General features: G+C 41.5%; 1 protein-coding gene across 1 annotated transcript in view; it reads right to left on the bottom strand.

Annotated features, from left to right (window-relative positions):
• LY75 (lymphocyte antigen 75) overlaps nucleotides 1–13,118 on the bottom strand; it is a 79,495-nt gene that overhangs the window by 32,519 nt on the left and 33,858 nt on the right. Inside the window, exons 8-19 of the mRNA XM_044302581.1 lie at nucleotides 12,499–12,653; nucleotides 11,957–12,067; nucleotides 9,680–9,768; nucleotides 9,428–9,594; nucleotides 8,058–8,251; nucleotides 7,370–7,512; nucleotides 4,587–4,665; nucleotides 3,936–4,004; nucleotides 2,639–2,762; nucleotides 2,031–2,066; nucleotides 1,708–1,901; nucleotides 939–997 (exon numbers count right to left, since the gene is read on the bottom strand). Coding sequence (XP_044158516.1) covers nucleotides 939–997; nucleotides 1,708–1,901; nucleotides 2,031–2,066; nucleotides 2,639–2,762; nucleotides 3,936–4,004; nucleotides 4,587–4,665; nucleotides 7,370–7,512; nucleotides 8,058–8,251; nucleotides 9,428–9,594; nucleotides 9,680–9,768; nucleotides 11,957–12,067; nucleotides 12,499–12,653 — 1,420 coding nt within the window. The remainder of the gene's footprint in view (nucleotides 1–938; nucleotides 998–1,707; nucleotides 1,902–2,030; nucleotides 2,067–2,638; nucleotides 2,763–3,935; nucleotides 4,005–4,586; nucleotides 4,666–7,369; nucleotides 7,513–8,057; nucleotides 8,252–9,427; nucleotides 9,595–9,679; nucleotides 9,769–11,956; nucleotides 12,068–12,498; nucleotides 12,654–13,118) is intronic.

Genomic DNA, 13,118 nt, shown 5'->3' with positions numbered 1-13,118 from the left:
ATATATATTTTTTTAAATAGGTTTATCCATTTTTATACAGTTTTTAGAGAACAGTTAACTACAAAAACCTGCATTTTCCAACATATGAAAAAAAAAATTAAAAAAAAAATCAGTGCAAGGGTTTTCCAAGCTTGATGCTTATCTTCAGGATAGGCCACCTAAATCAGATGGGTGGGGGTCTGACTCTTGGTTTGAAGGGCCCGCAGAGCTCAAGCATGTGCTGCTGCCTCTTCATTAAATGCGCCAGTCTATCTGCACGGGGAGAGCACATATGCACGTGGGACCAGCACAGATGCCTTCGGGCTCATGCAAACGACCATTTTTTTTCACATGCATGTTCTGTTTTTTGCAGACCGTATGCGGAACCATTCACTTCAATGGGTCCGAAAAAAAAAAAACTGAAGTTAAAACGGTGTGCATTCCGTTTCCATATGTCCGTTACGCAAAAGAATAGAACATGTCCTATTATTGTCCACGTAACTGACAAGGATAGGACTGTTCTATTAGGGGCCAGCTGTTCCGTAAAATACGGAATGCACATGGATGTCATCCATATTTTTTTTTGAGGACTGCAAAACATACATTCGAGCGTGCATGAGCCCTTCAGCTGCCAATCGCAAATGTAATACGTCAGCTAGTTTCATAGATACAAAGCTGCCGACAGGTGCCCTTTAAACTGAAATAACGGCTTAAAACAGGGGTGCCCAACTCGAGGCCCCTCCAGCTGTTGATAAACTACAACTCCCAGCATTCCTGGACAGCCTACAGCTATCTGGGCATGTTGGGAGTTGTAGTTTTGCAACAGCTGGAGGGCCGCAGGTTAGGCATCCCTGGCCTAAAATATTCAGTCAAAAAAAATATATTAAATCACAAGAATACTAAGCAATATGGAAATTTGATCAAAGAAAACGAGAAGGGAACACTGAGGCTGCACTTACGGATGGTAACCCCTGAAGTCCGATGACTTTATCCACCATTTTTGCATGAATGCCTGCAACTAAAAAAAAAAAGTAAATAAAAAAATAAAATAAAAAAATTAAGTACTGGCATATAACAATTCCAAATTAAATTATAAAGGAAAGAATATATGGAGAGTTGCGGGGTGGAAACTTCCAGAACACAATAATTTGCATTTTACGCTTTACTAATAAAGACAAATGTTCATGTAACTACAATAGAACAATGCGCACGATGCATAACTTTGGAAACGTATACTAGATGCATTTACAATAAGTCGCCAAAATCTGGTAACTGCAGCCAAAGCGGTTTTCCAGGTTATAGATATTCATGATGGATATATCAATATCAGATCGGTGGGGGTCTGACACCCAGCACCCCCAAGTGAACGAGAGCTGAGCTATAGTAACCCGATCTTCCTGTTCGTTCTGGTGTCTGTTGTGAACAGCTGATCTGTGGGGATGCCGAGTGTCGGATTGATATTGACCAGCTATGCTTACGATAGATCACCATTATCTGATCGGTGGGATCCGCCACTGCCACCTGTTTAAACGGGCTGTGGCACTCCGGTGAGCACTGCAGCCACCTCACAGCTTACCGGGCAGAGCGCCGACATGGTATCTGCTCAACTCCTCCCGCTCTATAATCTAATGCTGGTAGGCTGGATAGCATTTTTATGGTGATGGGATCCCATAAAAAAAAAAAAGCAATAAACATAAAATTCAAAATTTTTGGGACAAAATGTTTTACATTATTATTGGCTCCTTGCTTCTTCAGAAATCCCTGAATGCTTTCCATGGCATTAAAAGAATCGATGGTCGCCAGTTCACTGCCATTGCTGGCGCAGTAGAGTGCTGCTTCCTTGTAGCCGAGTTTAGGATCTGACACAAACCAATATACGCCACCTTCAATGGTAACTGCAGGACCTATTTTACTTCTCCAATCTAAAGCAGGGACAGAGAAAATAAATGACTGCGTGAAGGCAAAAAAAAAAAAAAGAGGGGGGGGGGGGTGTTGGTTGGCGATGGCCAGTTTATATAATAAGGTTTAGGATAGAATTGTGTTAAAATTACCTGGCTGATACCAGTTTGGGGTCTTCGTTGGTGTACCTAGAAACATTAAAGTCATACAGACATGAGGTGCTGAATTCTATGAAAATGTATAAAGATAATCTACATCTAAAACAAAAAAAAAGTTAAATAAAAAAAAAAAAAAAAAAAAAAAAAAGAAGTGTAAATATTATTGATCTGAGTTACTGCCAGTATTCCTGTCCAGAGCTGCATTCACAATTCTGCTAGTTATTGTAAACAGATACAGGCAGTGCATCATCAGAAAGTGACCTAATGTGCAAGTCAAGTTTTTAGGTTAATTTAGCCTTTTATAACTGATGGGATACCCTTCAAATAGGCCATCAACATTAGACTGGTGGGGGTCCGACTGTCAGTACCCCTGTGAATCAATGTCTGTACGGGCAGAGGTGCTCGGTCAAGCTCTGTAGCCTCGTTGTCCAGATCGATCCTCCCACTGTTCGTACTGCAAACTACTGCACTTTTAGTACGTGCGGTGCAGTGCATTACAGCCTTGTCCCCTTCAAGTGAATGGGACAAAGCTCAAATCATAACTTTTTTTTCCTAAAATGTAATGTATTGCTAGCAGGAGTGAGAAACAGCAGGAATCTTACCCTTAGGAACCTGGCACACCCAGTCGAGCCGGGCCTCACAGTGGAACGGTTTCAGTTTATAAGAGGTTTCAATAGGGACAAGGTCCATGATTCCCATCCAGTACATTCTTTTCGGTAGATTGATCTGTAGATTTGAAAAAAATAGTTTTATTTTTTATTTTTTTTTAATAAATGTGAAATCCAATCTGAGTACACAGAAAAAAAATATAATTAAAAATTAAAAGGAGACCAAACTCCGGCAGACAAACAGAATCGTCTGGACACAAAGGGCAGCATGCAGCGGTTTGTGTCCGGCCGACTCTCTGCTTGTCTGCTGGAACAGCATACAGATCTCCCCCTAGACCCCATTATACTTAATGGGGCCGGTGGGGAGGATCCTGGAAGGCTGTTCTCTGCCGGAATTCACAAAGGAGATGTGAAAGTAGCCTAAGCCTTATGTCTGGATTATATGGTACTGCTATAAATAGGGATACGGTTGCATTCAGTTGGCAAATGAGAAAAGGGGTAAAATGAAGAGCAACACTGTGAACCCCCTCAACCAGCTTGTCAAGTACCTTCCAAATATCAGTGGATTCTCCAGATTAAAACAAAGGGAGGTTTTGAAAAAAAAAAAAAAAAAACACACAACCACACTCATTTAGGGCTCATGCACATGACTGTTGCCCGTTTTACGGTCAGTTGCGTTCACATCTCCGTTTAGGAGATCTAGCAGCCTGATCCGGTGTGCAAATGCCAGACAAAAACAAAAAAACAAAAAAAGAACAGCGTGTAATGTTTTTTTTGGTCGGATTTTGACCGGACATTTATGTTGGGTACCGGCCAGAATACTGCTGGTCCTCATTGCAGTCAATGGGGATCCAGTGGTGAAGTAGAGGATCTAGCAATGCCAGGACCATGAGATCAGGGCAGGGCAGTTGCAGAGAGAGAGCAGAGCCTCTAGGTGTAACAGCGACGCCCCCATTGCTCCTAGAGGCTCATTTGCATATATAAAAACATCATTTTTAATCAGTAATGCGGACACATATGAACATGGGACCAACACAGATGCCTTCAGCTGCCAAGCGCACATGTAACAGGTCGGCCAGTGTCATAGGTACAAATCTGCTGACAGATGCCCTTTTGTATCATGTCTGGCCCCCAGACCATAGATTGAGTCTCAGAGATCCCCCTTAATGAGTAAGCACTAAAGAGTCTAATGCATATGTTGTGCCATGGATTGCATGTTTCAAGCTACCCCACCCAGCGTCAGTGTATGCAACCTACAAATCCTGCATGCTGTTCACATACGGCAGCTCACCTCAAAAGCAGCACAGTCCCGCAGAGAATAGTCCTCCTCCTGAAAATCACTCAGCACTGTAGAGGAAATCTTTGGAAGAAATATATCACATGGTCAACATGCATTGAAGAAGAATCATTAAATACCAGAGATAAGTGATGCCACACCTTGAATGGTTAATAAATCTGAGAATTATCTATGGCCCCATACAATGCTATTATAGGAGGTATACCGCAATTCAGTGCACACAGAGAAGTTGTCTTAAAATGGGTTCTCCAGCTTTAACAAATTTTGCAACTCTCCGCGTCCGAGCTGTGGATGGAAGTATGCTCAACCGCTCTCTGCTACTTTGTTCCAGCTTATAGACACCCAACATGGACGGGGGACACGTGCACCACCTGACACGTCCCCCAAGTGGCCCGGTGAACAGGAGCTGGAATCGAGCAGCGGGTAAGTATCCTTCCCTCCACAGATACGGCCAAAGTTTGTTATAAAGCTGGAGGAACCCCTTTAAAACTGAATTGATTATAAAACTACAAGAAAAGATTATAACTGCCACATACACACCAAGCAATACAAGCCTCAATATGGAGGAGGGAGAGTGAAATCATCACGGATTCTCCTCAATAACATCAGATGAGAGAAATACTTGTGCATAAGAAATCAACTTACTGGGTGACCATCGCTCCATTCCCAGTTTCCCAGATTTCTTTTATTTAACCCCAGCCAGATCCACCGTGTTTGACTAGTACTGAGAGATGGAAAAAGAACCAAAAAAAGTCAATGTTATGCAACATAATATACATTACTTGCAATTTAAAAAATTTAACAGTCATGAATAGAATTCTATTATGGTCCGTGGTAACGGAATCCATTACAGAATACTTAGATAACCCAAATGCTGAACTTGCAAATCGAAAAGTTCGCTCAACACTAATTAAATAATTAGCTTTTAATCAGAGGGTTTGGGGGAAGGGGGGCATCAGAGAAAATATGTTTATATGCGGATGATATTTTGTTTTTCCTGGACGGGGGGGCACAAATGTTGTCATATCTGATGGAGACAGTGAAACAGTTCGGACAAATTTCTGGTTTTAGGGTAAACTGGATGAAGTCGGTGCTGCTCCCAGTCGGCCACGAAATTAAGCGAAGGGATATAAATGTGAAGATACTAAAACCCACAGAAGCATTTGAATACCTTGGTATAAAAATTAGCTCCCGGGTTCAGGAGTATATAGAACTCAATATTTCCCCTCTGATTAAACGGGTAAAAAATAAAATAAGCACTTGGCAAAAACTATTGATGCGGCAGGCGGATCGAATCGCCATTATTAAGATGGTCCTGCTACCACAGATCCTTTATGTTATATCACCATGCCCGGTGTGGATAGGGGATCGCCTCTTTAAGGCACTGGAAGGAATGATAAACGACCTTATATGGGGAAAAAAAAGGGTTAGGTTGAAACAAAAATACTTATGGCTGGATGAAGAAGATGGGGGTCTGTCGGTTCCCTGTTTCAGAGGTTATTATTATGCATCTCAGCTTCAATGGTTAATGACAGAGGATGACAGAATACGTTACTTCTTGATGGGTGAATTTGAAGGGCTCCAATACAATGTGATTAGTCTTCTGGAAACTGGGAGAATTAAATTGAAGGGTAGGAATTGTCCAATCAGTAAAATGATGCACTTAGTATGGGCTAAAGTTAAAAAGTTATTGGGAATAAATTTTTCACTAGAGTTTACCCCCATATGGGGGAATCTAAATTTAAGTGAGTTTCAGGGGTTGGATGATTATATTTTTTGGAAAAAAAATGGTATTAAGTATATATCACAGATTGCGGTGGAAGGAAAGATTAGGGCACTAGAGGAAATGGAGCTTGGTATCGAACTGGATACTCTCACACGGTTTAGATATTTTCGATTAAAACATGCATTCGAGTCAACTAAAAATAAAGAGTATTTAGTTACGGAACACTCGGAATTTGCCGATTTCTGTAATTACAGTATCGGCAAGAAATTATCAATTTCACAGATATATAAAAAAATTAAAAGGGGATTAGGGGGGGTGACGAAATTTAATAGTGAAATTAAATGGGCACTGGAGGTGGATTCTAACACTTTAGATTGGAGACATATCTACAGAAGTATAAAAGGAAGCACATTATCGAGTAATTTTCGTTTGATACAGTTTTTTATCCTTCACCGAACCTATATCACCCCGTGGGTGTTGAATAGAATCTATAAAACAGAGGACTCCAGGTGTTGGAAATGTAAGGCAAATAACGCAGACTTTATACACCTGATCTGGTATTGTCCCCCCATGCAGGTTTTCTGGACTCAGGTCTTTCAGGAGCTTACCAGAACAACTGGGGGCTCCGTGCCATTAGAGATCTCGACCGCAGTGCTTGGATATATTAGGAAAAGTGGTTTGGAAAGAAAAATTAAAATGAAATGGACCAAAAACTTAATGTTGGCCCGGGTTGTAGTGGCTAGAGGGTGGGGAGCGGATAGACCCCCAAATATTGAAGAATGGAAAAACCTATGTGAAAGGGTGCAGAGATATGAATATGCCTGTAAAACAAATCGATAGGGAATGGAAACGGAATAGGTAATAAACCCCGGAAGATGGACTAGGAAAAATGGATTAGATGGAAACCCCACAGGACAAACATAGGATAACCACAGGACAATCATAGGACAACCAAGGGAGAGCGGGGAGGGATAGGGGTGGGTGAGGAAGGGGATGGTAAATATTTTCTGATATGAGAAAAGAAACAGAATAAAAACTGGGATAGTTGACCGATATGATTAATGAAGAAACAGATTTTTAAATGCTTGTAAACTTCTTATATTTGGTTAATATGTATGTTATCTGTTCTTTCTTATGAGATATATGGAAAACTATTTGTATGCTGAAAAACAAAAATAAAACATATATAAAAAAAAAATAAAAAAATAATTAGCTTTTTTTTTTTCCGTTCTGTCAAAATAAGATGGATTTATTTGATTAATAAAAAAAAAAAAATAATTAGCTTTTTTTGTTACGTCGGAGTAAGTCGCCTTGCTGCAGGTGAAGGGTAGCATTACATGGTGGGCATTCAGAGGAATAATGTAATACAAAGATGGGGGGGGATCTGCCAGAGCCGCTGCCTGGATGGCTCTCTGCCCTGACTCTGAGGAGAATACAAATATCTCAGTAGTAATAAGTTAGGGCAACTGGACTTGTATTATTTTTTTTTTTGTCTTGACGACATTTCGCTAGTCACCCGAGACCTCCCTTTAAATGCTATACTACGCCGTAAGGACATCACAGCCAGGGGTGGTCATGACTCCTTTAAAATGAGGGGAAAAAAAAAAAAAAAAAAAAAAAAAAAAAAAAAAAAAAACACATAATCCAACCTTTAACATCTAACTACAAAACAAAGCCATTTTCTAGGTGAAATAAGACGTACCCCAATAAAGATTTAAGAAATAAATACAAATTGTTCATGTCTTGCATATGTGAAAAACTGACAAGATGGCCGCCAAACTCTTCACAAATTCCCTCGGCTTCTTCCCAAGTCCTCTGCCTCAGAAGTCTCTCTTTGTGAAACAGCTATAACAAAAAAATAAAATAAAAATGCATAAAGCTGACAAAAATAAATAAAAAAAAAAAAAAAAAAGACAACCCGTTGCAAAACAGAGAATTTACTTTTCAAATGAGACCGGTGGAATTATTCTGCAAATGATTTCAAAATGTTGGCTGGCCAACGCTCTGCTCCAATATGGGCAGCATGACGGTAGGAACCTGTACTGTTACAGTGGAGAAGCAAACCAATGGCAATGCCCTGCAGCTCCAAGTTATCAGCCTTCTGCAGAACACAGACATGGGGCATGTGTTCTGCTGACCGTGCATGGAGTACCGGGATTTTGACTGCCGACAGGGACACTAATCGTGTCCTTTAATAAGGTTCTATACATTTTAATGCACTTGGATATAGCGGTTTGTAAAATTGGTCAGCCGAGATATCCCCCTGCTCCAACATAAAGATGCAGCATCTGGGCTTGCATGTTTATTGTAATGAGGAGAAGGAAATAAGCTGCTGCTAGATAACCGAATAAAAGACGGGGAAGTTACAGGGACAGAACAGGAGGTCATACTTTGTAGCAATACTGGTCTGCTCCAGGCTCCCATGTGTCAGGACACGTGGTGGGAAGGGTTTTTGGGGTCTCCTCCTCTTCAGGGCCAATCCTTTTTTTGCAGATGGACAAAGCTTTGAAGGTTTTGCAGTCTTTGACTTCCCATTTTCCAAGAGATGCTCCGGTAGACAAAGAGACACATCCCCCGGCTAATCCTGCAAAACATATTTTTAATCATCAGTACAACACAAAAACGAAATAAATAAAACCACATTCACCAAGCACAAAAAATCTGCCGTGTGCCAGTTATACTCCAAAAATGCAGCTAAATTTTGCTGTGTTTTTGGCGTGCAGAGCCGCATTTAGGTCATGCCCCTTTCCTGAGCAGCCAAAAATCTTTATCTGCAGCATTTTTATTCTTAATTCTGCCCCAAAGCTTCAGAGAAAGTGACAATGTCCCTTATGTGGGTCTGACTCCTGAATGAAGCTGCAGCTGACCATAAATTTCCTTCCAATTGTAAACAGTGTAATAGGTGGCTGGGCCAAGTCCACCGGAGCCAGAGCCTCTGCATGTTATCTCTTCACCAGTTTATACAGAGGGAGCAGAGAAAACCTACTGTCAAATGTCCATATTTAGGCCTGGCATGCATTAAAATACAGCCAATGTCTCAGAAAACACAAGAACACCATTGTGCCATCACTGCCCTGGTAAACAAGCTAGTGAAGGTTTGGGGGCCTAAATAAAAGTGGAATTATATATATTATATTTTTTTTTTTCAACATACAATTGTCTTTTCTGGGCCATCGTAAATTAAAACTAGACTCAATGTATGATGCCTCAGATCCAACTAATCAATATGGCCGTTTCATTGGAAAAGCACCTTTATTCGTTTTCTAGTAGCTCCTCTGCGGTACTAGATATTCTGACCGGCCCCCTGTCCGTGCCAGGATGAGCTGCTCCTTTGGACACCAGGAGAGCACCAGCTTCATTTAGTTTTTCTGGTACATGTATGTAATATGCAAGACCCTGAAAAAGCTCCTGCTCTCACCACAGAGTCATTTACAGCTTCCAAAATAGATTCCGGTCGGCTTTACATAGGGACCCGATTTATCTGTTTTTGTTATATGTTTGTTCACTTTTCTTCAAACTTCACTTATTATTCTGGGATGAAATTTTGGGCGTTGGAACCAATCGCTGGTTTTCCACTAAGTTATAGACTCGGGTTACAATGGTTGTATTTTAATATTATAATTTCGTTTTTTTAACAAAATGTAACAATTCATAAAGACAGACGTTGGAGAAGATGCAACCACAATGTATATGCAGACCTCTGCACGGCTAAACTAATCCTAAAGTGAAACCCTGACCTTAATATGAAGCCTGGGCTTACCTGGCTGATGGGTGTTCCAGTTGGAATAAGTGAGGTCTTTTGTCCCGTTTGCAGTCTGCCAGTAGTAATCCCCAGTACTATTCACGTCCTGTAAACTTGTCCAGAAATATTTTCCCTCCATCTTATTCTGGTGTCGAATTAGGGAGTTCAGGAATTCCTGTTCAAACCTGACAAAACCCATTCACGATAAAACATTAAAATCTTGAGATGAATCCTTCTGTCACATCTACAAACTCCAAAAAAAGGCATCACCTGCTTGTAATGGTGAGGTTGCACCGTGCTTCAAATGAGGTTTCAGTCGTGTTAATGAGGTAGCAGTATTCTCCATGTCTCCTCCAGTCCTACAAAATAAATAAATTCATGTTACTTTGCATCAGGCAGGCTCCATATGGAAATTCTCATTGGCTGAGCCGGGTCATGTGAGGGCTCCCTCCCGCTGCTCATGCCCGCTATCTACCCAGTTAAAAAATAAAAACACCCAAAAACCTATCATTTTAAGGGTCCATTCACACGTCTGTATGCGTTTTGCAGACCGCACATCGCCGGCACTCTCATAAAAAATGCCTTTTCTTGTCCGCCATTTTTTGTGGAACAGAAGTGCGGATCCGCAAATGCGAATGCAGACAGCACATTCTGGCCCCATTGAAAATGAATGGGTCCTCACCTGTTCTGCAAAAATTGCGGAACGGATGGGAACCCATTTTGCGGACGTGTAAATGGACCCTAATTCTAGGGGTCATCTGAGGCGTTCTGCTTCTGCAACTACATTTTGTAAATCACAGCAGATAATCTGGAAGCGTTTAAAGGGAACCTGTCACCGGGATTTTGTGTATAGAGCTGAGGACATGGGTTGCTAGATGGGCGCTAGCACATCCGCAATACCCAGTCCCCATAGCTCTGTGTGCTTTTATTGTGTAAAAAAAACCGATTTGATACATATGCAAATTAACCCGAGATGAGTCCTGTCCCTGATTCATCTCACATACAGGACTTGTCTCAGGTTAATTTGCATATGTATCAAAGAGCTATGGGGACTGGGTATTGCGGATGTGCTCGCAGCCATCTAGCAACCCATGTCCTCAGCTCTATACACAAAGTCCCAGTGACAGGTTCCCTTTAACGCGGAACGCCGAATAGAACAGAAATTTATAATAAACTGCTAATATAAAAAGCACTTGAGTTAGATTGGGGGGGGGGGGGGGGGGGAAAGGGGGAGATATTTGATGACAGCAACTATTCAGGACTAAAAATGTCTAACATGTCCGGTCTTTAAATGTCCACAGAGGACATTTACTGTGGATTTACATGAGCAGATAAATCGGGCAGATTATCAGAAATGACTGTTCGCTCGTCTCCGACAATCTACTTGTGTAAACGTTCATCAGGTAATCTGCTGCACATTTACACAAGTAGATTGTCGGACAATGCAGAGTAGCTTCACCCCCACCGAGCGAGCAGCAGATTGTCGGGAAGTAGATCCCATATCAAGTTAGACAAGGAGCAGCAAAGGGGAGAAAACCGACTGGCATATAGCGTACACGTGATGCCACAAATGGCGTAGGAGAGCATAGATGCCATCCAAGGGCATGCAAAAGGGGTGCAAAAATACAAACCACCACTACACATAATTATAGTGGTATTTCCCGATCTGGGATATTGATGGCATTTTTGCTAGGATATCTCATCAATGTCAAGTAGGTGTGGGACTCATGTCTGGGACCTGCTCCTATCCCACAATGGGACCGTCAAAGTGAACATTGAGCAGTCACAGGTGCACGGTCACTCTCCGTTCACTGCTATGGAAATTCCGTAAATAGCCGAGCGCTTGCTTGGGAATTTTCAGCAGTCTTCTAGCAGTGTGTGGAAAGGCGGCCTGCTTCGTGCAGTGCGCTCTCCATTTATGACTATGGGACTTCCAAAAACAGCCAAGCACACGCGATCAGTTATTTTCAGAACGCCCTTTGCGATGAACAGAGCGCACACCTCGAATGTGCAGTGTGCTCCCCTTCACTTTGGGGTTCTGTTCTTTAGGTAGGCCCGGCTGGACCGGCACCTGACACGGATCGCATTTCCTAGTGATATGCCATCAATGTCCTATATGGGCCAGCCCCTTTAAGCAGCCACCTAAGGGGAGTTTTCACTTTACACTATTTGGTACCGTCACTGTTCCTGACTTGTCAGTTTCAGTAAATAATTGTATTCCACATGTAATGATCATTCTGGAGCATCTATTCTTATGACGATATTGTGCCATTCCTTTATTATTCCTTTTAGAAGTTTATGAATAAAGGTACAACTGGGTGTTACTCGTTTGGGGGGGGGCGGGGAGTGTCTCTGGTAACACCCAGTTGTACCTTTATTCTTAAACTTCTAGCAGGAATAATAAAGGAATAGCACAACATAGTGATAGAAATTGATGGTCCATAATTGCTATTACATGGGGAATGCAAATAATTACTAGGACTTTGGGACAGGTCCTTTTTAAGTGAATGCATATTGGGCCAAGAGTGTCTTGGAGAAGGAATGAACCTTATCTTGAGGACATCCCGAGTCAGAGTTGCTAGCATTCTTTAATACACCAGGTTTCCTGCATATGGACTTCAATTTCTCTTCACAGCTTTCCACATGCCAACGACCTGTCTGTTAGAGAGAAAGAATACATTGTTACACTAAAATCGCATTATAGTCATAATCTTGCACATTAAAAGGATTGCAAATACATGTCTGCATTCACCCCAAAACAGCAGAACCCCTGTCCACAAGTTGTGCGCAGTACTGCAGCTCTGCCCTATTGACTCCAAGAGAGCGGAGCTGCAATAGCCATGGCCCAAAACCCATGGGGGAGTCATGCAGTTTTTTGAAGAAAGGCGTCCATTTCTAAACCAGGACAACCCCTTTAAGCTCTGAGAAGGCCAATCTCACCATGTAAGGTGAACTATGAGAACCGTGCTGTCAGAACAAGGTCATGTAGAAGCAGAAGAACCCTTACAATTAGGTTTTTCATTCATGTATAAAACCCTGTGTATTGCAAGCAGAAAAAAAAAAATAAACTAAAACTAAATAAAAATTACCTGTCCTGAAAAAGACACACAGTTCGGAGTCACATTAAATGGTGGTAATGGTTCTTTTTGATCCCAGTATGTAAAGTGAACTTCTGTTCCATCGGACCACTTAAAGAGCGGTGGGACCGACTGACTGTGAAATCCGGACCAAATATTTTTATTCTCTGGAAATTGAATAGAAAAAAAAAAACCATTTATATAAAGTTCTTTTTTAAACTCTAACATCTCTTGGAATGCAGCGATAAGTAATTTCTCCGACTACAGGGCTGAATTACTCTTTAATAGATATGGCCACCACTGACATGGAAAAAAAAAAAAATTACTTAAGTTATTGCAACTTTTTTTACTTCAGGTAACTGCAAAGTTTTAGACTATCTTTATCTCTTCTTTCATTTTCAGATGCCCCGATATGCAGTTTACAACCTGCACCTAGTTTCAGACTTCTCCCCTGTGAGCATGTTTTTTTCCAGTAATACAAGCTGGATGTGAGGTCTGTGTGTCCAGAGTGTTACTGTCTCCACTAGCTTTCATGCATCAGAATAAATTTCTGACACGGAGGATCGCTCACAGTGGAATATGAGATTTTCGGAGCATCCTGGAATCTGTTCACTTCCTGGTTTTCTGCTGCT

Source organism: Bufo gargarizans, chromosome 8 (genome assembly GCF_014858855.1).
Source record: "Bufo gargarizans isolate SCDJY-AF-19 chromosome 8, ASM1485885v1, whole genome shotgun sequence".
NCBI classification, from domain to species: Eukaryota; Metazoa; Chordata; class Amphibia; order Anura; family Bufonidae; genus Bufo; species Bufo gargarizans.
The sequence above is the reverse complement of the archived record's forward strand: the minus strand, read 5'-3'. Positions and strand labels throughout refer to the sequence as shown.